Source organism: Homarus americanus, unplaced genomic scaffold, assembly GCF_018991925.1.
Source record: "Homarus americanus isolate GMGI-L3 unplaced genomic scaffold, GMGI_Hamer_2.0 scaffold25827, whole genome shotgun sequence".
NCBI classification, from domain to species: domain Eukaryota; kingdom Metazoa; phylum Arthropoda; class Malacostraca; order Decapoda; family Nephropidae; genus Homarus; species Homarus americanus.
The window spans coordinates 12,637,138-12,661,105 of NW_024738300.1; the positions used below are offsets into that span (position 1 = coordinate 12,637,138).

At 37.6% G+C, this 23,968-nt stretch overlaps 1 protein-coding gene across 2 annotated transcripts; it reads left to right on the forward strand.

Moving 5' to 3' along the window:
• The first annotated feature begins 3,721 nt into the window (after positions 1-3,721).
• Positions 3,722-17,240, forward strand: LOC121873892 (palmitoyl-protein thioesterase 1-like). Of its 2 annotated transcripts, none has more exons than XM_042377767.1 (7): positions 3,722-3,900; positions 7,880-7,989; positions 8,297-8,424; positions 8,969-9,124; positions 14,221-14,326; positions 15,838-16,008; positions 16,783-17,240. In XM_042377767.1, the coding sequence occupies exons 1-7, from the start codon at positions 3,801-3,803 to the stop codon at positions 16,906-16,908; spliced, it is 897 nt and encodes a 298-aa protein (XP_042233701.1). In that variant the 5' UTR covers positions 3,722-3,800; the 3' UTR covers positions 16,909-17,240. The 2 variants fall into 2 exon arrangements, with proteins under 2 accessions (XP_042233701.1, XP_042233700.1); XM_042377766.1 differs by lacking the exon at positions 8,969-9,124 and adding an exon at positions 11,169-11,333.
• The last annotated feature ends 6,728 nt before the right edge of the window (positions 17,241-23,968 follow it).

Below are 23,968 nucleotides of genomic sequence, written 5' to 3' on the forward strand. Positions count from 1 at the left end.
TACTCATTGTTCTTCAGCTTCTCTCTCTCTCTCCATTACTTGGCTTTCTGAAGTTATCCTTCAGTCATAAAATAGTGTACGGTAGGCTATACTTTAACCATTACATGAAACTCCTCAAAACACCTGGATTCTTCTACATGTTTAAATTCAAGGTTCAAACTTGACTTGACATTGAATTTTAGGTCCACAGTTGTGGATTTTTTTTTTCATCCATAGACATGCTTGTTCCAAAAACAGTATTATTGCAACTTTGAATCTCTAATATAACCCCTTAATTGATAAAATCTATCTGGCTAAATATATTACATTTATCTATAGGCCTGAAGGAGGATGTACTGTAATTACATATTAAGTAAACAGTGGGGACATGGAGTGTTAATTTTCTCATGAAACATACAAGTTGTCTTGGGTAATTGTTTACAAAATAAAGTACATATGTGGTATGAGAATAGTGCACCTGGGCAGATGACATTGAGCAGTAAGACCTTTTACAAATACTATACCGTATTATGTTCAGATAAGAGAAAATGTTTTGATTACTTTTTGAGGTTAGTGCATTATTAAAACAAATTTATAGATGCTTCTATTAATGGATGGAGTAACGAATATGCAATGTAAATGATTCATAGACAAATAAATAGACTAACAGTTGTTATGTCTATAAAATATCTCCGAATCTCTGCTGTTTACTGTACATGGAGTAAAAGTATCATACTGACAGCAGAACAGTAACACATTTTTGTAACAAAAATATACAAGGAAAGGAAAGTGGCATTAATGTTGATAAAAGGAGGTTCAATTTCATAAGTGAGAATATTGGTCAGCTTTAATGTTACAGGGTAATGTGTAGATATGGTCAGGGGCCTAGGAAGTGGAAAAAGTTAGGTATTTCAGATGTTTGAGAAGAAAGCAGACAAACGGTATATTGTACAATGTACAGTACTTATATTGTATACTATGGAGTGATGAAATACTGTATAGGCAAGTTGCCAACAATTAGAAGAAAGTTGTGAGGGGTAAAATTATTGGGTTTAAGTGTGGCACTTTGAAAATGAAACATGCAGATATAAAAAGATGGGAAGAAACTCATTTATGTTAATGTGAATCATTTAGAGTGGCAGTACTTTGAAAGGGTAAGTTCACTCTACAGTGATACATGAGGCATATACTGTATACAGTGTACATGTGTTTGAGTATGGCTGCACGTGCATGATTTCATGCACATTTTGGAACACCCTCACTAAAGAATGCTTCAATCAAATGTTTTGACATGATTTTTGAGATAATTTATATTTTTTATATGTTATTTAAAACATTTTTGGGAGTTAGAAATGTGTAGATCACACTACTATTGATTCCAGGAAATGCTCAAAAGTTCTAACCAATTGGTTAAATATAAAACATATTTGAATGAATATCTGAGAGCACATCAGTCTTCTTGTGTTGTTATAAACCTCTATCCTCTTAACCTCTGACTGGCCTCTTATTGTACAGTCACTCCAAAAGGTATCTTTACGGAGGGGTCCAATGAATTTGTGTTACTTTTACCTCTTCGCCACTGATTGCCTCATTAGCCCGTTAGCCCTTGGGCACAAAAAATTGTGACTAAAGGCAGCGGCACACTGGGCACTTTTCCTCCCAACCGTGCTGGGCTAACTCAGTCCAGCCAGCAAAACAAAGAGACGTTTCATCACATTGGTAATTCGTGTTGCAGTTCTAGGGCGATATCCTTCCACTTGCATTTCTTTAGGAGGTTTTTGTTGTTGTGCTCATGTCTGTAGTCCCACAGAAAAGGGTAGTCCCAAGTGCTTTCTATTAATTTATGCTGTGCCTCACAACTCCAAATAACCTTCCTAGAAGATGAAGAAAGGCTACATTTGACTGCTGGGGAAGCCATCGTTAAGTTTGTCAAGTTTTAAAGTGATGAATAAATAGAAACATGTCACCATTTTATGTTATATTTCAAATTATTATTGTTTCATGATTTATTTCAATTTTTAGTTAAATATTCAACACCTAATAGTAAGCTTATTGAGCACTAATCCAGCCAGCAAAGTTCGCCGCCAAACTGTTGTTCTTTTCTTGCAACAGCTGAAATTCTGCTGCTTGCTGGGCTGTCACGCCAACGACCAGCAAAATCGGCTAACATGTTTAGAAGAAAGTGCCCAGTTTGCCACTGCTTTATGTTACAGGTGGCTGATCTGATTGATTTTCTGCCTCATTTATACACAATTGCAAGGTCTCGGGTGTTTCTCTTAATTTGACAACATAACATATTCGGTATGACGTTTCTCACACTAGTCTGTTATATTTTGTTCCTTTCTGTATTTTTTCTATGATACAATTTGTTTCATCTTTTACTTTTTTGGATGGCCTGAAGAATCATCACTCCAGCCAGCTCCACCTGAAGATTCATCACCCCAGCCCACTCCACCTGAAGAATCCCAGCCCTCTCCACCTGAAGAATCGTCACCCCAGCCCTCTCCACCTAAAGATTCATCACCCCAGCCCGCTCCACCTGAAGATTCATCACCCCAGCCCGCTCCACCTGAAGATTCAACACCCCAGCCCGCTCCACCTGAAGATTCATCACCAGCCCCTCCACCTGAAGATTCATCACCCCAGCCCGCTCCACCTGATTCATCACCCCAGCCCGCTCCACCTTTCTCACCCCAGCCCTCTCCACCTAAAGATTCATCACCCCAGCCCGCTCCACCTGAAGATTCATCACCCCAGCCCGCTCCACCTGAAGATTCAACACCCCAGCCCGCTCCACCTGAAGATTCAACACCCCAGCCCTATAATATAGATAATATTGCAAAATGCACACGATGCGTATAGTATTACAATGGGTAGGTTAGGTCAGGCCAGGCCAGGTTAGGCCTGAGGATTAACCACCATCGAGGGTCCTGACCCCACCTGAAGAATGGTCACCCAGGTTTTGCCACTTGATGAATCGTCACCCCAGGTTGTCCCACCTGAAGAATTGTTACCCTGCCAAACTCTGGGATGACGATTCGTCAGGTGATCCGATTTTTTTTCGACCTCTCAGACCCCAGTTGGCTTATCTCAATAAAGAAAAAAAAGCAAGCTTGCCTCTGACCACACCGTCCCGGGTTCAATACAGGTTCTGACCACACCGTCCCGGGTTCAATACAGGTTCGAATATGAGAACGAGCGATAATTGATGGTTGCATGATGTACGATAATTATCATATTTCTCGAAAACAGGTACTACCACAGACTTGATAATACGTATTTATTATTACTTCATAATAATTAAATCAGCATTATAAAAATTATATAGCAAACTGATATGGCATAATTTTCGTCTTATAGCTATTTTTTCTCATTTTTCTACGCTCTGATTGGTGGCGTAAGATATACTTATTTAGGTAAGTAATGTAATAATACAAGCATACAACTGTATAGAACAAGTCTAAACGTTCCTTTGGAAGACGGCTCTCCATGGGTAAATCCTCAATCCCAGTTCTTTAGAGAAATGTGTCACAGTATATTAAATTAGTCTTGTGTATTTATAGGTGTCTAACAGAAAAAAAATGTAATACAATGTACCAAATAATTTACCATATATTCACTTGCAGAATGTGTAGGAGTATAGTTTATTAAAATCGGCGATAATATAATGAGCCAAGAAAGAAGTACAGCACTACTTGAGGATGTACGGTGTTCAGGTCTCGTCAACCTCACTAATAAAGTCTCGTGCTTCATGACGTCACGTGAGGCGGAGACTGGCGGCCGCGCTGAGTAGCTCAAGAATATTTTCAAAATAATTCAGGATGGGGTTGAAGGAGTGGTGTGTCATCGCAGTATTATGTGTCCTGGGAACTATCCAGGCCCAGGACAAGCCAACACCTCTTGTAATATGGCATGGCATGGGTAAGTTGAGTATGTTTCTAAGTTGCTTCTCGGTTCATGGGCAGTGTTTATTATGACAACAGTATTAAACACCGCAGGCCATTTAAACTTTAAATATTCCCGTTAAAGGGTAATACTGGAGCTGATGTTCTTTGGGTGATAGTAAGTAATAAAAATGACATGACAACATTTTATTTTAATTATATGCATACTGTATTTTTATTTTGTATTAGTTTTTCGGTAATCCCTGAGCAAATGGCCAATACCATAACGTTTTGTTCGATTTTCTTAATTTTTTCCACAGATGTTCATTGGATGATAGTAAGTAATAAAAATGCTGCGCCAATACACAGAACTGTGAATTTATAGTTTTACACTGGTCATTCTTTCACTGTTATTAATATGTATTTTGTTATGTTTAGACAATTCTAAGACTTTTTCTTCTATGATATTTCCACCGGAAATTAAGGATAAGCGAGATATTAATTTTTCAAGTGTCGCCATGATTTGTCTCCATCTCGCGGAAAAGGTCTGACCTCCCCTCACGCAGTGCTCCTTACTTCAGTGTTGGCTTCTTAAGCATGTACAGTACAGCACCTGTGCGAGTGGTGGTGTAGGAGTTTCTTATTGGCTGTGGCGATAGGAGACATTATTGGGTAAAAGTTTTTTGTCTTAGCCAATGAACAATGCCTGGGTGCGTCAGGAGCTGAGCTTTTAATTTTCAGTACCAGATATGGCTGAACAGGTGGAAGAGATGTGCTGACATTTTGATAGAGATTATTTTACATCAATTGCCGAGTTTCATCAGAAAGTAGTAAGGCAATTTCTTTTTTTTTTTTTTTAGAAAACATTATGAGCCACTGCCAATTAAGGTATTAATTCTAGGTTAGATTAAGTTAGGTTAGGTTGGTTTTGAGTTGAGCAATGTGTTTTTCTGATGGTCATTGCTCAACTCGAGAGCCATATTGGTTGAAAATGCAAATTTGCTACAGAATATAATAGAAGCTAACCTAACGAACCAAAGAAACCTACCTTACCTTACTTCACATCAGGGGGGCAGACCCCTCACCATATTAACAAGAAATTACTTGCTTTAATATCAAGTATCAATAAAACCAACTTTCTTGGAGCAACGTGGTGTAATTTTTCTTTTTTTTGGACGTGAAAAGTACATGTGGTCTGAGCAGACGACAAAACATGCCAACTACGGCAAATTTTTCTGCTGAATATTTATGGTAAATAATTAATTTCTTTGCTCACAAAGCATGTAGAGATGTCATTTTAGTGTTATATGATCAATTTTTCACTGTATTTTACCCCACAATATCCCTCATCCTTCATACCCTTCCCACGACAGGTGATTTATGATTGTAGATAGAGAAAAAACTAAAAAACAAACAAAAAATAAATACATATACAGGTAATTAAAATAAAGACTTTTCATATCATTTGCTTTACTTACTATCATCCAAAGAAAATCTGTGGACAAAATGAACAAAATTGAACAATTCCTTCTGGTGTTAGCGATCAGCTCTAGTATTACCTTATACTCGAGTTGTGACCCTTCTTAACCAGTCAGTCTTGACTCCACCAAATTTGTGTAGGAATTGTAAGCAGAGAGAAACTGTGGATTTAAAAAACTTAACTAAAGTAAACTAACATAACCTAATTTGGTCTTTGTGATGATTAACCTAACATGTGTGATATACAGGAAAGTGTGCAAGAAACAGTAGTGACAAGACAAAGACAGTAAGTTATTGATATTCTTGTGACATCAACCATGAACTGAGCAAGCATACTGTAGGTGATGTGAGAAAATGGAAGAAACATGGACATCAACAAATTACACTCTACCGGAGTGGATACAGGTATGGAAGCTGTACTGATGGACGATTTTATTAATGGTTAGGTAATGTTTGGTTTGGTTAGGTGAGGTAAGATTAGGGTAAATTTTTTCTTTCGCGACAACTCAGGAATCTTTGGACTTTTATCTTTGCTATCAGTAGTTTAAACATTTCTAAGACGTTTTTTTCTATGATGTTTACCTCACCAATGATCTAACTTAACCTCCTAATCAGGCCCCTTGAAACCCTTCCCGTATATAAGCTGCTTGCGAGGTTAACGTCATCGAAGAAAAATGTCTTCGAATTGTCAAAACTTTATAGTAAAATTCCAAAAATTCCTGTGTTGTCCAAAAGTAAAATACAGTACAGACATACCCCTAGTTACGGAAATACTCTCTTATGGAATTTTGAAATTATTACCCAAGTATTTGGGATATGGCCCAAAAATTCGCCCTCTTAGAATTTTCTGAAATTTTTAAATAAAAAAAATTGCAATATATAACAAAAAATTCCTCAAAATTTAAACATTTATTTAGTGTAGATTCTTGGTGGTTGTTACAAAACGACTGGAGGACGGTGCGCCTACCCAACACAACAAGAATGGCGCTGCCCTTATTCAAGATGAGATGAAAAAGGCCATCAAGTTCAAGTGAAAGCAGTGGTGATAAAAGGCATTATATTGGACATTAAACTTGATGTTTTAAGGAGGTAACTCCCAGTAACTCTGATTGCACCACCTCTTGCAGCACTCATTGTATGTGTTTAAGCCGTTTATTTTCATTCATGTATGTGGTTGTATTAGGTTTTTTGGCCGAACAACTTTCCTTGGGAACGAATCTCAAATTATATAATGGGAGTCAATGAGAAAAATGGTCCCGCGTTATGGAATTTTGTGTTGTGGACAAATTTTCAGGAGTGGAACCCTTCAGTAATCCGGGGATGCCAATACCAGGTAATTAGTTTGTTAGGTTAGGTTAGTAAAAAAGAAGGCCATCTCAGTAACTATCATTGTATAGTCTGCCCACCATACATGTGCATTATGCTGTCGTACCAATAGACATCGACGTCTCTCATACGGCTTCCATACCTGTATTCTGTGTCTTACTCCACATCAGTACACTTTGATTCAACAAACTTAGGTTTCATTAATGCTTGTCTGGTAATAGATGCTTCAGAGGAATTAAGACCTGTTCTTCACGATGTTCAAAGAAATTCAAAGCATAATTTACTCCTTTAAAGTTTTATGCATTGACAAAAACTAAATGTTGTGAAAGGTGCCAGATAAGGGAAAAGATAAGCTTTATTGCCTCCATAGTGAATTGGTTAATCTTGTCAAGTCTAGGTGAAAGTTTAATTGCCTCACAACTATGTGACCTGCTCTGTCCCAGTTACCCAGGCTGAAGAAAGATGTCGCTGTTGCTGGTGATACTACATGTGGCTCTAAAAATTAAGTAGGCATGCAGCCTGGAGGAGACTTTATTCAATGCCTCACAGCTCAAGGTTGAAGAAGCCACGAGTCCAGAAAATTGTGAAGGCAAACTTTTTTGGAGCAAGAATTGTAAATTCTTGCAACAATCTACCAGAGAGTGTTGGGACGGCACCGAGTGTGAGCTCTTTCAAGACCAGACTTGACCAACACTGGCACAGGTACAGATACATTCTGGAACAAGTACTTGACAACATTGTGTAACAGAGACTTAACCGACTGCCCAAGTGGCTAATGAGTAAAAGTGATTACGAATGTTATTACAGATAAATTGCTTTGTGGCTATAGGTAGCTGAATTTAAACTGATAAAAGTAATGTACACCACTGTATATGAGTTTTCATATGCTGTACAGGTATAGTTAATAAAACGATTTTTTTTGACAAAGAATAATAGAGAAATTATAAAGTTTGATCTTTTTGGAAACAGAGTTCCACCCTAGTTTGTTTGCAGAAGTTTGAAAAATTTTCTCTTATTTTTATATGTATCCATGGGTTACCTGATTACATTTTCCTGCTGTTTTATGCAGCACATATATTTCATTTATAATTTTTTCATATTCTGAAAGTTGTGTAGCCAGTAGAGGCATGTTCAGATTGCAAACACAATCATAATTTTTTGTGAAGTGTCATATAGGGTGCAAAAAAGATATTGTTTCATTTTTATTTCAGGTGACACTTGCTGTTTCTTCTTCAGTATGGGTCACATCGAGAAACTGGTGATGCAGCGCATCCCTGGGATCTATGTGCGGTCTCTCATGATTGGCAGTAATATCATTGCTGTGAGTTATTACCAAAACACTGAAGATGTGTTCTTTGTAAAGCAACGCTCACACTAGTCATTGAAGATGTGTTCTTTGTAAGGCAACGCTCACACTAGTCATTGAAGATGTGTTCTTTGTAAAGCAACGCTCACACTAGTCATTGAAGATGTGTTCTTTGTAAAGCAACGCTCACACTAGTCATTGAAACCGTTGGTGTTGTGTACGAGTAGACAGTTCTAGGAGACTGAACATATTTAATAATGTACCGTATTGTACTTGTTGTTTTCCAGAGTGATCACTTGATTAATAATTTTTGTTGCTTCAGGATGAAGAACATGGTTACTTCGGAAATGTAAATGACCAAGTTGAGGAGGTCTGCAATAAGTTAGCCAATGACACAGAACTCCAGGGTGGTTATCATGCCATGGGATTCTCACAGGGTGGACAGTTCCTGTGAGTATACTGTATAAATATTTACCCATTGTTGCAAAAGTATAAAAGGTTGTTAGATTCTTTTATGATTCCAGAAAAAAAAATTTCTTCAAATATGATAAAGATTCTTTTAATTTTATTTAATTTTAGAAAATTTCATAATATATTTTGTGAATAAGGCAAAACTGTGCCCTGTAGTTTAGCGTAGAGGATGATCATATTGGAAAGTCAGTCAGTTTAGACATGATCCTTAGTTTCTATGTTATGTTACTAAACGTCTGTGTATGGCTGATCCATCAAAAAGTCTTAAAACCTTGTGAGCTTGTGGAAAACTTTTTTCTTATGCTTTTTTGCAGGAAAATTGCAGTAGTTTCATAAAACTGACTTGGTAACTTTATACTGTAGTACTGTACTTCTGTACAGTATATAAATATTTGTTTCCTGCATTGTTCTTTATTTAATTTTCCATCTCTTTGTGGTTTCTTTTTTCTAAATACATGTACCAAAGACCATCAAACATTGAAGTTAGTTAGTAAGCTCAGTTGTATTTTATTGATTCATTTAGTCGTGCTGTGGCACAGCGATGTCCTGAACCAGCAATGCATAACCTGATCACATTTGGTGGTCAGCATCAAGGTGTGTTCGGCCTCCCGAACTGTGCTCCTGATGACCAGTTCTGCGAGGAGATGCGACGACTGCTCGACCTGGGAGCATACATTGAGTAATGAGTGCCAAGAGTGAAGCATAGAGTTTGGGTTAAGGTTAAGGGTTTGTTTGCCTTTGTTGAATGAGATGAGTGAAACAGTAATTTATTAGTGCTTTATGTTGCGATTTAAAAGAATATAACAAATGTTGTACCCTACTTTTAGGTGCACAAATACAGGAGGTCCCCACTTATCCTCTTCTTGTTTATTGTTGTTTCATTTTTAAGATGCATATGCATTTGGGAAGGTTCTGTTGGCTTTCATCTGTTACTGTGTTGTGGAGGAACCAAGGAGTGTACCTGCCTCAGTGTGGTCGCAGTGTTGTATGCACAGGATTTTGTGGTTTTGGGTCAATATCTAAACTGGTTGCCTCTTAAAGGTCCAGCAAGTGACATTACATTGAGTAACACAAAGAGAACCCAGAAAACATTTATCTCAGGTTCCAAATTAAATGTTTTAAAACTCTTTGATGCTGTTGAGCAAGCTATTTATATTGGTGTTGCTCTGGGCTTGCTTCCACCATGATAAAATGTACAGTACAATATTAGGGATAATACAGAGAAGATAGGGGCCAGTGCTAAGAAAATTAGCAGGTCCTGAAGCCAGTTAATGGAGAAAATGGAAATTCTTCTCATAGTTTGGATGGATGACCAGAACCAGAGTAGTGTACATCTCAGTCTAGCTGTGGTACAAGCTAAGGCGCGATACAGGCAATCATTGAGTACAATATAGTATTAATTTGTTTGTTGACCTTAGGTTTTCATGTCTTTAATCTGGTGAAAAAAATTTCCCAGGAATCTAACACCTCTTATATTATTTCTTATGGGAAAAATTGATTATGGTAGTTTATTGGCATTCTCTTTTAACGTCGCGCTTTTCTGGAACACATGACTATAAGCGGAGATCCCCTACAGTACGGGTATATAAAAAATCTAACGATTATCAGAAGTTGGCTGTTTTCATAATGTGTGGTTTTAAAGTTATGTTCTGCTGTGAGGTCATTTGAGGTGTGACCTCTGAGATTCACCATCCATTGCCTGATCCTGCCATGTCCAATCAGCCATCTGCATTCTGGAGGCAAGGGCACTGTCTTGTTGGGTATGTGCATAGTTATTGTTGCACTTTGTTTGGCACATGTGTTTAATGAACCTACAATACATCTTGACTTTTTATCCAAATACAATAAATTACTACCATAAACTGTATTAACGCTTTAGTTGGCTTATATTACAGTACTCCTGTATTATAGGAGTTGGAATTACAGAGTACGTAATTGCTAATTTATTGGATTACTGTTATTATGACTACTTATTTAAGTTTTTCTTTTCATTGAGAACAATTCTGATGAATTATGTGGTTTTTATTTAAACTACCAGCATCATTGTGCTGAATTGAATTTTTTGCCAGTTATGGATGATTTTTTTCTTTTATGGGCAGTTTAGAAGCAATTGCCTTTATGAATGATCAGGGTTTCTGAAAGTGACTTGGAGTATTTCATTTATTCCCAGTCTTTGTGAGTTTCCATGTCCACAAGAGGATGGAGGAATGAAGACTGTAAGCCAAGATTACGACTGGGCTTTGAATCAATTGAACACTGTCTGGGGTTTATCCTGGTGACCTTTTAACTCACTAGATTTCAGAACAACCACTGGATCAGGGTTGGAGTGTGTTTCATAAATGCTAGTTGAGCTGGGCAAGTGGTTGTTTGTACAGTACAGGTAGTTACAATGATTAAAGAGGACAATGTTTTTGATTCCAGAATGCAGATAATCCTCTTGATGGGTCGGGCTTTGCTGTGTGATCTGTTGGTGGAGTATCACATATCACTTGTTTCTTTCCCTTGGCCATAAAATGGGATTCTTTGTTTCAGTGCTTTGTGTTCTGTGATGGTGGTTTAGCCTTAGTACAGTAACGGGGTAAGGAAGGTGTATTAGTGTTTGTTTGTATTTATGTATTGAGTGGTTTTATAGTGTTTAGTGGTATTATAGTGTTTAGTGGTATTATAGTGTTTAGTGGTATTATAGTGTTTAGTGGTGATGGTGTTAGTTGTGTTGTGTACAGGCGTGCAGTGGCGGAACGCTGTTCAAATCCACCCATGAAGAATTTGATCACTTTTGGAGGACAGCACCAGGGTGTTTTTGGCTTGCCACACTGTCCTGAGAACCCATCGAAGTCCCAAACATGTGAATATATCCGCAGGGTACTGAATTATGGATCATATCTTCAGTAAGTATCAAAACCACTGGTTGTCTTGTATCAACACATATAACTGTACATTAGTAGAGTATAATGATAACAGTGTACATTATCATTGTACTGTACATTGATTAATGGATAAATATGTACAGTGAACCATCAATTTCCCAATATAATTTATCTTTACTGTTCAGCTCCTTCCAAATGTCCTCCTGTCTCCAGAACTTTGGACCTTAATGAGTCTACTGTGCAGATAGTGAAGAGTAATGAGGACGAATTAAGATAAATGCAAGGTCATGAGTCCTTATTATTGAACATATTTTTATTGGTATACATGGTCACTGGGTACTGTTTATATCTTTCATATACATCTTGGTCATTTTATACTAGAAAGTTTTGCTGTGAAAGGTGAGATATACACTTTTTTTTCTTCTTATACTGTCTTCTTTATGAAGTGCTTTCTTTAATGCTTCTCAGGTGGAGGTAAATTTCAACAGTTTGCCTTCTTGCTTTGTCCACCTCCCAGTTTTCTTGCTTCTCTGCATACATTATGACATCTCTCTCTTTTTTTTTCTTCAGATTACCAAATTTGGCATGAATGGAATGGTAATTTTTTACGACATTTTAGAAGAATGCAATGAAAGCACATAGAAAAAGCATCATTAAAAGAGAGTTGGAATGATGGGGACATTCATGAACAGTTTTATGGGCCTTCATTTTGCAGTGTTTTTAAGGTACCTAACTACCATGTATATTGAGGGTTTATTGTCCATTTACTAACAGATAACTCTAATATACTGTACAATGACTACTCTAGTTTATACAAATATATACTTTCAGCTGTTTTGGACAGTATTAATTTTATATTAGGACACAAGCAGCTGTAAATTAGTACACAATGATGCCTACATTTGAGATTTGAGGCGTCGAGTGGGACAAGGGGCCAAGTGCTGAAAATCACAATCAAGAAAAACTTTAAGATTGGAAAATTTAAAGTGACGTATTTTTTAAACCAGTGAAGATAGATTTTTTTCAAGTGGCAGTGTGTAGAGCTCTTAAAGCTGCATTTTCAGATACTGTACTGAAGTCATATTAATTGAAAAGATTGTTCATTGTAAAAATTGCATTGTTTTTGATGGGTAGTGTCTACAGTTTCATTATTATGCATTGTTGAGGTATAATTTTCATTACATAGAAGCTATAATGTATTAAGATCACACCAGATAGTCAAAGGTCATTGCATTGTTTTCATAAAAGAAAACAATACCAGGTGTTACTGATATTTTGACCCGGGGCCAAGCGCCAAAAAGTATAATAAAAAAAAGGTGCAGGTACTAAAGTCTTAGTTATTAATAGAAAAATTACAGTAATCAATGACTTGTATTCTCCCAATATTACCCTCACCCTCGCTCCCAGCCACCTCCTCCACACTCTGTTTCCCAGCTATTGGTGCAATAAGACTCGTCACTCGGACAGGCCTGAACATGACACACCATGTGCCACCAACCCTCACTCCCACCCTCCTTGCCCTCCCTCCTCTCTGTTTTGTTTATTTTCTCTCAGTGGCCCTCACTCCCTCCTTTCTGTCAGCTGGAAAAATAAAGGTTAAAGTGTTATTGCATAGCATTTCTATGACATTTTGTAGAAACATGGACTCCCATTAGCTAAGAAACCGGAAAATAATGAGTCGCTATGAGCGAGAGAGGCTATGATTGGGGGCTGCAGGTGCTTGTCACACTCTCCCCCTCAGTCTGCCTCAAGGCGCAGATCTTGCGCTGTAGAGACGCTTTTACTTACCTTCACCAATATGGCTCTCAGCCTTACAAATATTGTGTTACCAGGACAGTTTGTTTTTTCTGCAGATAGAGGAAAGGTTGGGGAGCACAGGTAATACTATAACTCAATTTTGGGGGGATGGCGCTTGGCCCTTTGTCAAAATCGGTGCCTCATTTATAATGTAGTGATGTTGAACAATTTGTATACAGTAACTCACCGGCAAAGCTAGATGGGTGTGTATTTAAAGACCCCACACTAAGGAGGCTGGGGTCAATCTGAATATTAACCAACTTCCCCCACAGCAGCAGCTCATTAGACTTACAGCCTATGGGAAACTTCAGTTCAAAATCTCCCTCTGAGTACAATGGCTGCTCGGGGAGTAGGTTAATCTGTGAATTAACCCTGGCTTCCATATTTTGTGGTTTCCATTTTGCAGTTGTTGTTCCATAGTGTTTTTATTATCAAACCTTCAAATTTGTACATTAATTGTTACATATCACACTGTTAATTGTAAATCAACAAACATTAAGAAGAATGCTGTACATGTCTGTTGTTCTGAATACAGTATTGGAGATCTAATAGCAACACTGGTAAACACAGGCTCTCATAAGGGATCACTGGTTGTAAAATAATTCTTTCCCTAGGAGCAGTTGCAGCACAGGTGGTCCAGTTAACTTGTACATTGTAAAAACTTGAGGTACTCAGTGGTCAGGTGAGGATGGTGTGGACATGTTCCCTTCCAGAAATTGTCATCAAGATTAATGTTAAATACAGTGAAGTAATAAATCTTAGATATCCTGTATGTTTGTCAGTACAGTACAGCACAGCACTGTATAAAGGTGAAGAGCATGTTGCACCTTAGAATATGATGTGGTCACAAACTAAGATTACTTTATACACTGAAACTGTAATAAGCTCTCTTGATACTGTATGTAAATGTAGAAATGAGGCTTTTACAATGGGTGACCAAGGTGTGCCATTCATGTTTGGATTCAGAAACTTTTTTCAGAAGTATAAATATAAAGAACTTTATTCAGAAGCATGAATATAACTAGATTTATGTATAATTATGCATATGTGGTGACAGTACAGTAAGCATCTCACTATTATCATTGCCTATCAAAGATTAATTTTTATACAGCTGGATCCAAAACTCCTTGGTGCAGGCTCAGTATTGGCATGACCCTCTGCATGCTGAAGACTATTGCAACAAGTCCATATTCTTGGCAGACATCAACAATGAAAAGGTTTGTGTAAATTTCATTTTTTTAAATAAAAAAAAAAGTCTTAATTATCTTAAGTTTTGTATGAGTGACAAACTTGTGGCGAGATGATTTAGTATAGTTCAGAGCCTTGATGTAGATGGAGTTATGAGCTGTTTTAAATTGAATTCATGTAGTAATGTTATATTTAAAAGCTGTATGAGGCATTTTTACTAAATACCAGTACTGTACTGCACTGCACCTTTAATTTTTATTTAATTGCTCGTATTGTTTAAAAGTTAAATTTTATAAGTTTTGGGTTGTCCATCATTTGATTTTCCATGATTTCTTATTTATAGAGTTTCTTAGTTTTCTTCTTGTACCATCTTACTCCAAATTTATAATACATATTATATTATGGTATAATTAGATTGATTTTAAACATTTACAGAAGATTTGACTTACGCCCTCTGCTTGGTGACTTGAATCATACACCAACCATAATTGTTGAGGTTAGGACCTAGGAACTTCAACAGTAGTATAATTGATATAAGTTAACTTCCAGTCACAAGCAAGCCTTGAAAAAGATCACATATGAGGTGGAGATTGTCCTTCCAGACAATACTCTACAGCCAGGGAAGATAGCGGGTTATCAAGTCAAGACGTCATACTGTTAGTGTCCCAGCACGCCAAATGCTGAAGAAACAATTTACTGTATCCAAATTTATTATATTCTGTCTTGTTCTACCAATCTTAGAAATTATTTAAAGTCTTCTGTGATCAGTGGTGGAACACATTAGGACTTTTCTGGAGTCTTAACGACTGTTGAAATCTGGATAGGGTTATTCAGTGAGAGCAGATGTGTCTTGACCTTTTTCATAAAAGTCTGAACTTCTGCAAGAACTGTGTGCACGGTTCTAAGGGTCCTGTTACCCAGGTTGTACCCAAGAGTTAACAGGGTTACTCCTGTGAGGGCTTTTTTTTTCTTAGTGTTCTGTGTCACACCAGCATTTAGATCACTTTTCAGCCAACTCCTCCTATGTTGTAGTCACCAAGTGCAAGATTGATTTTAAGAGTCCTTCATTCCAACTGAGTCCATACTTTGGTGCCTCATGCATCCCACCCCCCTCTCCTACCAGTTAGTGGTAGAAGTTAACTGGAACTGAACTGGCTGTCCTAGAATCCATCCTAGATAGCAACCCATTTGCCTTGGTGAGTAGGGTACCATGCTTTTGTAACATATTGGCTTGCTGTCTCCGTGCCCTCTTATCCGTGAGTGCAACCTACACTTGATGTTTGCTTTTATTGATGGTTCTGCTTGTGATGGAGAGTTATACTGATCCTGGGATTAGTTCCAGGTACACTAATGGAGGGGTTCCTGTGTCCTACCTATCCTTGACAAACTTACTTGGTGAACTACATACTACTCGAGTCACCATGCCATGGGTTCAGTCATAAAAAGGGATTGAAAGAACACTTATGCATTTTTCAGATACTCTTAGCATCACCAACTCCAAATTTCATATTTTATGTACGTTACAATTGTCATTCTTCAGGTAGTAAATGAGAAATACCGTGAAAACCTGAACAAGTTGGACAACTTTGTGATGGTGAAGTTTCTGGCAGACTCTATGGTAGTTCCGGTGGAGAGTGAGTGGTTTGGCTTCTACACTCCAGGCCAGGATGTGGAGGTCTTGCCACTTCAGCAAACTCAGCTCTACATTGAGGTCAGTTTATGTAACAGCTTTGTCAAGTCAGTGCAATGCTATCCTTTAAATTATTGAAAGGAGAATGTTTTGACAGCTCTCTCCTTCTTTGTCCACATATCAGTTGGTTTCCTTTACTATGACTTTATTTTTTGTATAGAATTTATCTATGTTAGTATTAATTATGTGGGTAGTACTGTCTAATCCTGAAATCTTGATCTTCCCAAGTGTAAGTGTTGATACACTTGCAGACAACATGTGTGTGGGGGGGTGGAAAAAATGCACAGAACTTGTGTGTTTGGTCAGTTGTCTTCAGTAAAATTTTAATGATACTTGAAAGGTGGCATGGAGGTACGCATGTCCCCCAGAAATGTCCCAAAGCTGGAATTTTGGCCAGTTGGGCCTAGTGGTTGGTCTCCCATCCTGAAACGTGAAACCCTCTCAGAAAAAACATGTCTCCACTACATAATGATTTCCACCAGTATAATCATTTTTACAGCCTATTCAAGTTTGTTAGCAGCTACAATTTGTATGCCATTTTGACTATCCCTGGAGTACGTGATTATATTTTTAAACTGTTTAGTATTTTCATCTTTTAAATCTTTTTTTATTTATTAGACCTTAATATTTTTGGGCCAATGTTGGCATAAGAAATGTACAAGCCCAATTCTAGTTTACATTGGAATGCAGTCTTGTTTTCCATTAACCAGAGTCCAGAAATATTAATCGTACTGTAACAGTTCAGAGATGCTCTTAGTGGTATAAAAATCATCCTATTATCCCCATTTGCAACAGGATCGTCTTGGGTTGAAAGAGATGGACGAAACTGGCAAACTACATTTTCTTACACAAGATGGTGACCATCTGGACTTCACTGATGAATGGTTTCTTGAAGAGATTGTTGATAAGTTTGTTGCCTAAAATAAGTGATCGATAGGAGGTATGGGTACTATTTGTATTCCAGACCAGTGGTTTTCATACTGGGGTGTGCAACAAGGTTTTAAAGGATACATGGCACACTGGTAAATTGTATCACAAAAACTAAGATAAATCAGAGAATAGATGTGGTGACAAACTATGGCTGTAAATGCTATTACACTAGCTCTGGCGCCATTATTTTTAGCTAGGCACAATGCTAGTCTGACAATATTGATATTAATAGCCTATTGTTTAATATATGTATATAGAAGTACAGTATTTTGATAATCAAATTATTATTATTTTATAATTTATCAATAAAGATGATTTATTAAGCCGTGGGATAATTAAATTCTTGTGATGACACCGAGTGTGAGCTAATTTAAGACAACACTTAACAGACACTGGAACAGGTTGAGATATATTCTGGACCCAGTGTATGCCTAGTACTTGCCAACAGTGTGTAACAGAGACGTGACTGACTGCCCAAGTGGCTAACATGCTGATCAATGGCAAAGAATATAGGTAATGGTAAATTAAAATTCTGATATTTTTAAGGGTGAGGCTACCCTAGCAATATTAAAAAAGATATGATTTAGTATACTGTACTGCCTAAAGTGAAAAAAATGTGTCGGACTTTGTTTACACTGAGACAGGCAGTCACATCCCATGGCGACGTGTGCGCCATACAGGTATATATTCGTAAAAGTGTCTCATATTTCAAAATTTTACCAAATATTACGAAATTTTTAATATATATTTCATAACAGCAAAAAATTACCAATTATGACGGATTTCGAATTAGAAGAATACAAATTGCAGATATTTTACTGTACAGTACTCCCTCTTTATTGACCGATTTTTTATCGACGGTTTCGATTATCGACGGATTATTTAGACGGATTTTTATTTTGGCTTTATTTGAACTCTGCGGGCCTTGTTTGTACTTTCGCCGCTAGGTGGCACTAGTGGCGTGACTAGCGTCTACCCGCGGCCCGCCTTCCCTGAACACAGACATCAGCCAAGCCGCGTGGGCAACAGTCTTTGATTTTCAACTTTTGCTGGTGGTTCATCACATCAACTTATATCACCATGCCTCCCAAACGACCTGCTGCTCCCTCTGGATCTACACCTAAGAGGGCAAGACGAGTGCTGACGCTGAATGAGAAGAATGAAGTGCTGAAACAACTCGACAGCGGTATGAGCTACGCAGCTGTTGGCCGCCACTTTGGGCTCAACGAATCCAGTGTGCGTGGAATTAAACGACGTGCAAAGGATCTGAAGCACGCTTTAGCTTCAAGTGCACCAGTGACATCAAAAGTGACAAGCCATGTGCGTGATGATGCCCTCATTAAAATGGAAAAAGCACTGAACATTTGGATAGAGGACCTAAACCGCCGCCGCATACCACTTGACTCGAAATTTATTAGGCAGAAAGCTAAGGAACTTTATGATAAGTTTTCTAAAGGTGATGATCATGGTGATGGTGATGGTGATGATCAGGGTGATGGTGATAATCAGGGTGATGGTGATAATCAGGGTGATGGTGACAATTTGAAAAAATTTGCAGCTAGCAAAGGATGGTTCGAGAAATTCAGACATCGTTATGGGCTGCATAATATAAAAGTGACTGGCGAAGCAGCATCAGCAGACACTGTGGCAGGGGAAGCATACCCTGCAGAGTTTGCTAACCACATAGAACAAAAGGGTTATAGGCCGGAACAAGTTTTTAATGCTGATGAGTCAGGCCTATGGTGGAAGAAGATGCCACGCTGAACCTACATCTCTAAAGAGGAAAAAAGTGCCCCTGGATTTAAAGTTGCGAAGGACCGAGTGACAGTGATGCTACGTGGGGATGCGGCAGGGCATATGATTAAGCCCATGTTGTTATACACTGCCGCACGACCTCGGGCTCTCAAAAATAAAAACATGAACTTGCTACCAGTTTTCTACAGGAACAACAAGAAAGCGTGGATGACATCTGATTTGTGCGTGGATTGGCTGAAAAACTGCTTTGCTAGAGAGGTGAAAGATTATCTGGATGAACTTGGCATGGAGTTCAAAGTGGTATTATATCTAGATAATTGCCCTGGCCACTCTGAAGAACTCAAGACTGCCCACCCCAACATTGAGGTGGTTTTCCTGCCAAAAAACACCACCTCCATCATCCAGCCAATGGACCAGGGAGTCATTGTCGTGTTTAAGGCTAAATATGCAGAGAAGACTTTCAGCATGATTCGTGAGTGCCTTGATAAGGATGCTGATGTGACACCCAGAGAAATGTGGAAGAAATTTGATATTGCACAGTGCATAAACTTCATCGCTGAAAGCCACAATGAACTGTCGCAGAACTGTGTCCGATCATGTTGGAAAAAATTGTGGCCTGAAATTGTCCCAACATTCACAGGGTTCCCAACAGCCGAGCCTCAGTTACGCAACATAATAACTATGGCAAATGAAGTTGGAGGTGAAGGGTTCTCTGACTTAACAGCGGCAGAGGTGCAAGAAGAGTTATTGGGAAATGTTGGGGATCCATTTACAAGTGATGAACTAGAACAATTAGTGGAGCTGCAGGATGAAACAGAAGATGAAGTGAGTGATGATGAAAATAAGAACTTAACTTTAGATAATCTTGGTGAAGTAATAAGAATGAGTAAGGCCCTCTCTGCTCGTCTCTATGACATTGATCCCTCCCTTGATAGGTCCCTTAAAGCAAAGAGAGCTATTGAAAATGTTATGTTGCCATATATAGAACTGCAGAGGGAAATGAGAAGCAAGAAAGCACAGACCACCATCACCAACTTCTTCAGTCGCCGAGTGCCTGCCATCGCCGAACCTGCCGGCATCCTGCAACAGGAGGCAGAAGCTGCCGACACCTCACAACAACAAGACGTAGAAGCTGCCGGCACCTCACAACAACAAGACGCAGTACCTGCCCACACCCCTCAAGAAGATGCAGACCTTGACTCATCTGACTGGTCAGGCTTTTAATAAGCCTCAGTCATCACACTTGTATATACTGTACACTGTATTGTTTACTGTAAGGACCGATGTTCACTTCAATAAATGAAATCGTAAGTTTGCTAGTATTTTTGTCCACTTATTATATTATTATTTATACACTATTATTTAAGGTTATGTGTAAGGGAAACGCATTAATGCTTAAAGGTACATTTATTCAACATATGCTAATAATAGTTAGAAAAATTACGTAACCATCACGGTATCGACGGTTTCTTTATCGACGGCCGTCTACAGAACGTAACCCCCGTCGATAAAGAGGGAGTACTGTACTATATAATTATACAGTACTGTATACTGTATAGCTGCAGTATATAGCAACTGTACATATAGTTTAAAGGTCTATTTAGGATTTGAAAGGATTAGGGGTGCATATGCCAAGTAAATCAGCCTTGGGGGTGCATGAATGAAAAAGGTTTGAGAAACACTGTTCTAGACCAATGGACTTGCTGTAGAAAGCTGAAAATGCCATCAAGTATGGTACAGTATCTGTATATGTAATACTGTACTCAGTTGGCTGAAGCTGCATAATATCAATAAATTTTAATGAAAGTGAATGTAAGGATTTTTCAAAACAACCCACGAATGCTGTTAACACCATGTTTACCACATGTTCAGAGTAGCTACTATCTACTCCTGGTGCTGGTAGGGAGTTTGTGTCCATTATTTATGTACATCATTACCCATTATTTTTTGTTCATATGCTAAGGCCTTTGAAAAAAGTCTGGTTGTTAAGTCCTCTCCAACATTTCCCATTAGCCCTATACTGTACTGTAGTACAGGTTGACAATCCCTTATCCGAAATCCTTAGTTAGGTAACTCTTCTTGGTTATATATAAATTCATCCTTGGGCAATCATTTTCTTAAAGTAGCCAATGCTGAAATGTGAAACTCTGGGTTAAAATTTGTTTTTTGATCATGTCAAGCAGAAGACTTGTTTAAATTAACACACAGTATTTAGATATTTGCTGTTCTTATATACAACTTTTCCTAATAGTACTGGCATGTGTTTATCTAACAATGGTATTTAAAAAATGAATGTTACAAGAATGGCATTAATTTTGTGGACATGAATATAGAGTTTTATGTTAATACAGGCCGTCCCTAACTTACGACAGGGATAAGTTTTTGGACCCATAGTTTAGGTTAGGTTAAAGCCCATACAAAACAACAATAATATCCCATAACAAGTAATGTAAATAAAGTGATGTTAAACAATATATAATGATAAAATAATGAAAAAAAAATGGGATTTTAATCTAAAAAAATTGCAGTGAATGTATTGGGATCCCATTCATAAGTGCATGTGATGGTAAGTCGGATGGTAGTAACTCGGGGACTGCCTGTATACACTTTATGTTTGGCCATGATGTGCCCCAAACATAAATATCTTACTGAATGAGATATAAGTATTTAACTATTGCTGAATATTTTATTACAACCCCAATATTGTAGAACATGTGTACAGTAATGGCTGGTCTTCAGATACTGTATGTGGATGTCTTAAATTAATATTGTTGTAATTGCCCTAAAATTCATTATGAGTAAAGAAGCATTAAAATAATAGGTTTTTGTATTTATGGAACTTAATGGGCACAATGAGAAGATGATTCCATGGCTGGTTTATATTTTGAGTCGAGAGCCAAATGTTAGATTGGTCTGGACGACGCCCGGGGAGGAGCCAAGGTAATATTTATGGTAATTTACTGTTTTATGACTTTATTTATTGCTGAAAATGAGTCTAGATAGAATATTATTAAATAACATGATGGCAAGGGTTGAAGGTGACTGCCAATAACTCAGAGACGAGTATTTTATATATAATTTTGGGTCACTAGTATATTACATTGTGTATACAGTAAACTGGAGTCAGTATTTATTGTCCAGATCACTTTCCTGGTGACTGTTTTAGTGTTTGTTTGACTAAGATTCAACATTGTCTTTGTTATATATGAAGCTGTAACCCTGTACTGTACTGATCTATATTATACAGTACTGTATTGTACTGTATTATATTTCATTTGCAGCATTAATGAGGGACAACTGCACTGTACTGTTCTTTTCTGTACTGATCCATATTATACTGTACTGTACTGTTCTGTACTGCACTTGGGGGTTCTATCTTCAGACAGACAAGGATGTAGTTTTGGAGTGTGTGGCCATATGTCTGGCCACACTTTACATTTGATCTTGTTCACATCTGTCTTGGGGAACATACTGCCAGAGGTACTTATATCCTAACCTTAGTCTATCAGTTACAACATCTTATAATGTAGTGATGATGTTACTTGCTCCATATACATGTTTCACTTGATACAACTCATCATGGTAAACTATGGATCGACTAATGCCTGTTAGCACTCATCTGCTTGCATTCATAAGAACATTGAACAAAGTGGCACTTTAAGCTAAGGTTTCTTTGCTCATAATTAATTTCAGATCAATAAGATCAATATTAAGGGAGATTTATAGACTTTACCCTTCAATTTATAGAAATAAATGTAGCTGTAACACCATTATTAATGGTCCATTTGATGTACAGTACAGTACAGATGTCCATCATTAATACTGCAACTGATGTACAGTACAGTACAGATGTCCCTCATTAATGCTACAACTGATGTACAGTATAGCACAGTACAGTACAATACAGATGTCTTTCATTAATGCTACAACTGATGTACAGTATAGCACAGTACAGGTTAGTACAGTACAGCACAGTACAAAACAGTTCAGAAGAGTACAGTTCAGTATAGTACAGTACAGTACACTACAGTACAGTACACTACAGTATAGTACAGCACAGCACAGCACAGTACAAAACAGTTCAGAATAGTACAGTACAGTTCAGTACAGAACAGTACAGCACAGTTCAGAACAGTACAGTACAGTACAGATGTCCCTCATTAATGTTACAACTGATGTACAGTACAGTACAGTTCAGTACAGAACAAAACAGTACAGTACAGATGTCCCTCATTAATGTTACAACTGATGTAAATAAATGTATCTTTAACGGGTGAGTTAAAAGTCTGTTATAATAGGAGAAAGTTATTTATTTCCTTGTTTACAATGACTGATTTAACTGAGAACTATTTACATGAATGTGTTGAGGTTGGTGATGTAGTGATGATCTGTGACGAAGAGGAGAGTAAAATTAACTTGCAGGACTTGACATAGTTTCCCTAAACAAAGTGACACTAAATAAATGAAGCAAAATATAAATATATACAGAAATAAGGGAGAAATAACATAAAAATATCCAATAGTAACAAAAATAAAACTCAGATTCTGTAATCTTTTCGGATCACAAAAACCCACAATAAGATCTAGAAACAAAAATGATGGCGATCATCCTTCTATAGCAGTGGTTCTCAACCTTGTTTGCCCCATGCACCCTTTTCACCATATGTCAGAATGTTATTCCCCCCTCCTTTCCAAGATTGTCTGCCTCAAAAAGTGCATTCCAAATAATATGCATATAATACTGAAATCCTTTATTTTTTCCATATTAGTATCAGTTCTCCCGGTTGAGAACCCCTGTTCTAGAGAGAGAAGGATCATGGAGGGACACCCCTAACATAAAAAGTCCCTAGAAAACATCAAATAGAATAACTTGGCTTGACCGAGACCAGCCTTGTAGTGTACCCTTCTTGCACCCACGGAGCTAAGGCACTCTACTCTCTATATTGCCAACCAACCTAACTATTTCAATACTGTTGTGGACAGTGAAGGACAGACTAAGACTGTCAATATATAATCAAGATTAATAAAAAATGAAATATAATAGTTACACCTGTGCAGTTTTCTGTGATCAAATATAATAGTTACCCCTCATCCGACTCCTGTGATCAAATATAATAGTTTGCCCTAAAACCTAATAGTTGAAATATAATAGTTACCCCTAAAACCTTCCTCTCATCAAAACCTTATTCTTCTTCTTTCTCTCATCTAAACAACACCTTTTTATTCTTATTCTTCTTCCTCTCATCAAAACAAAAAGAAAAGAATGAAATATAGTAGTTACCCCTTCATAGTTTTC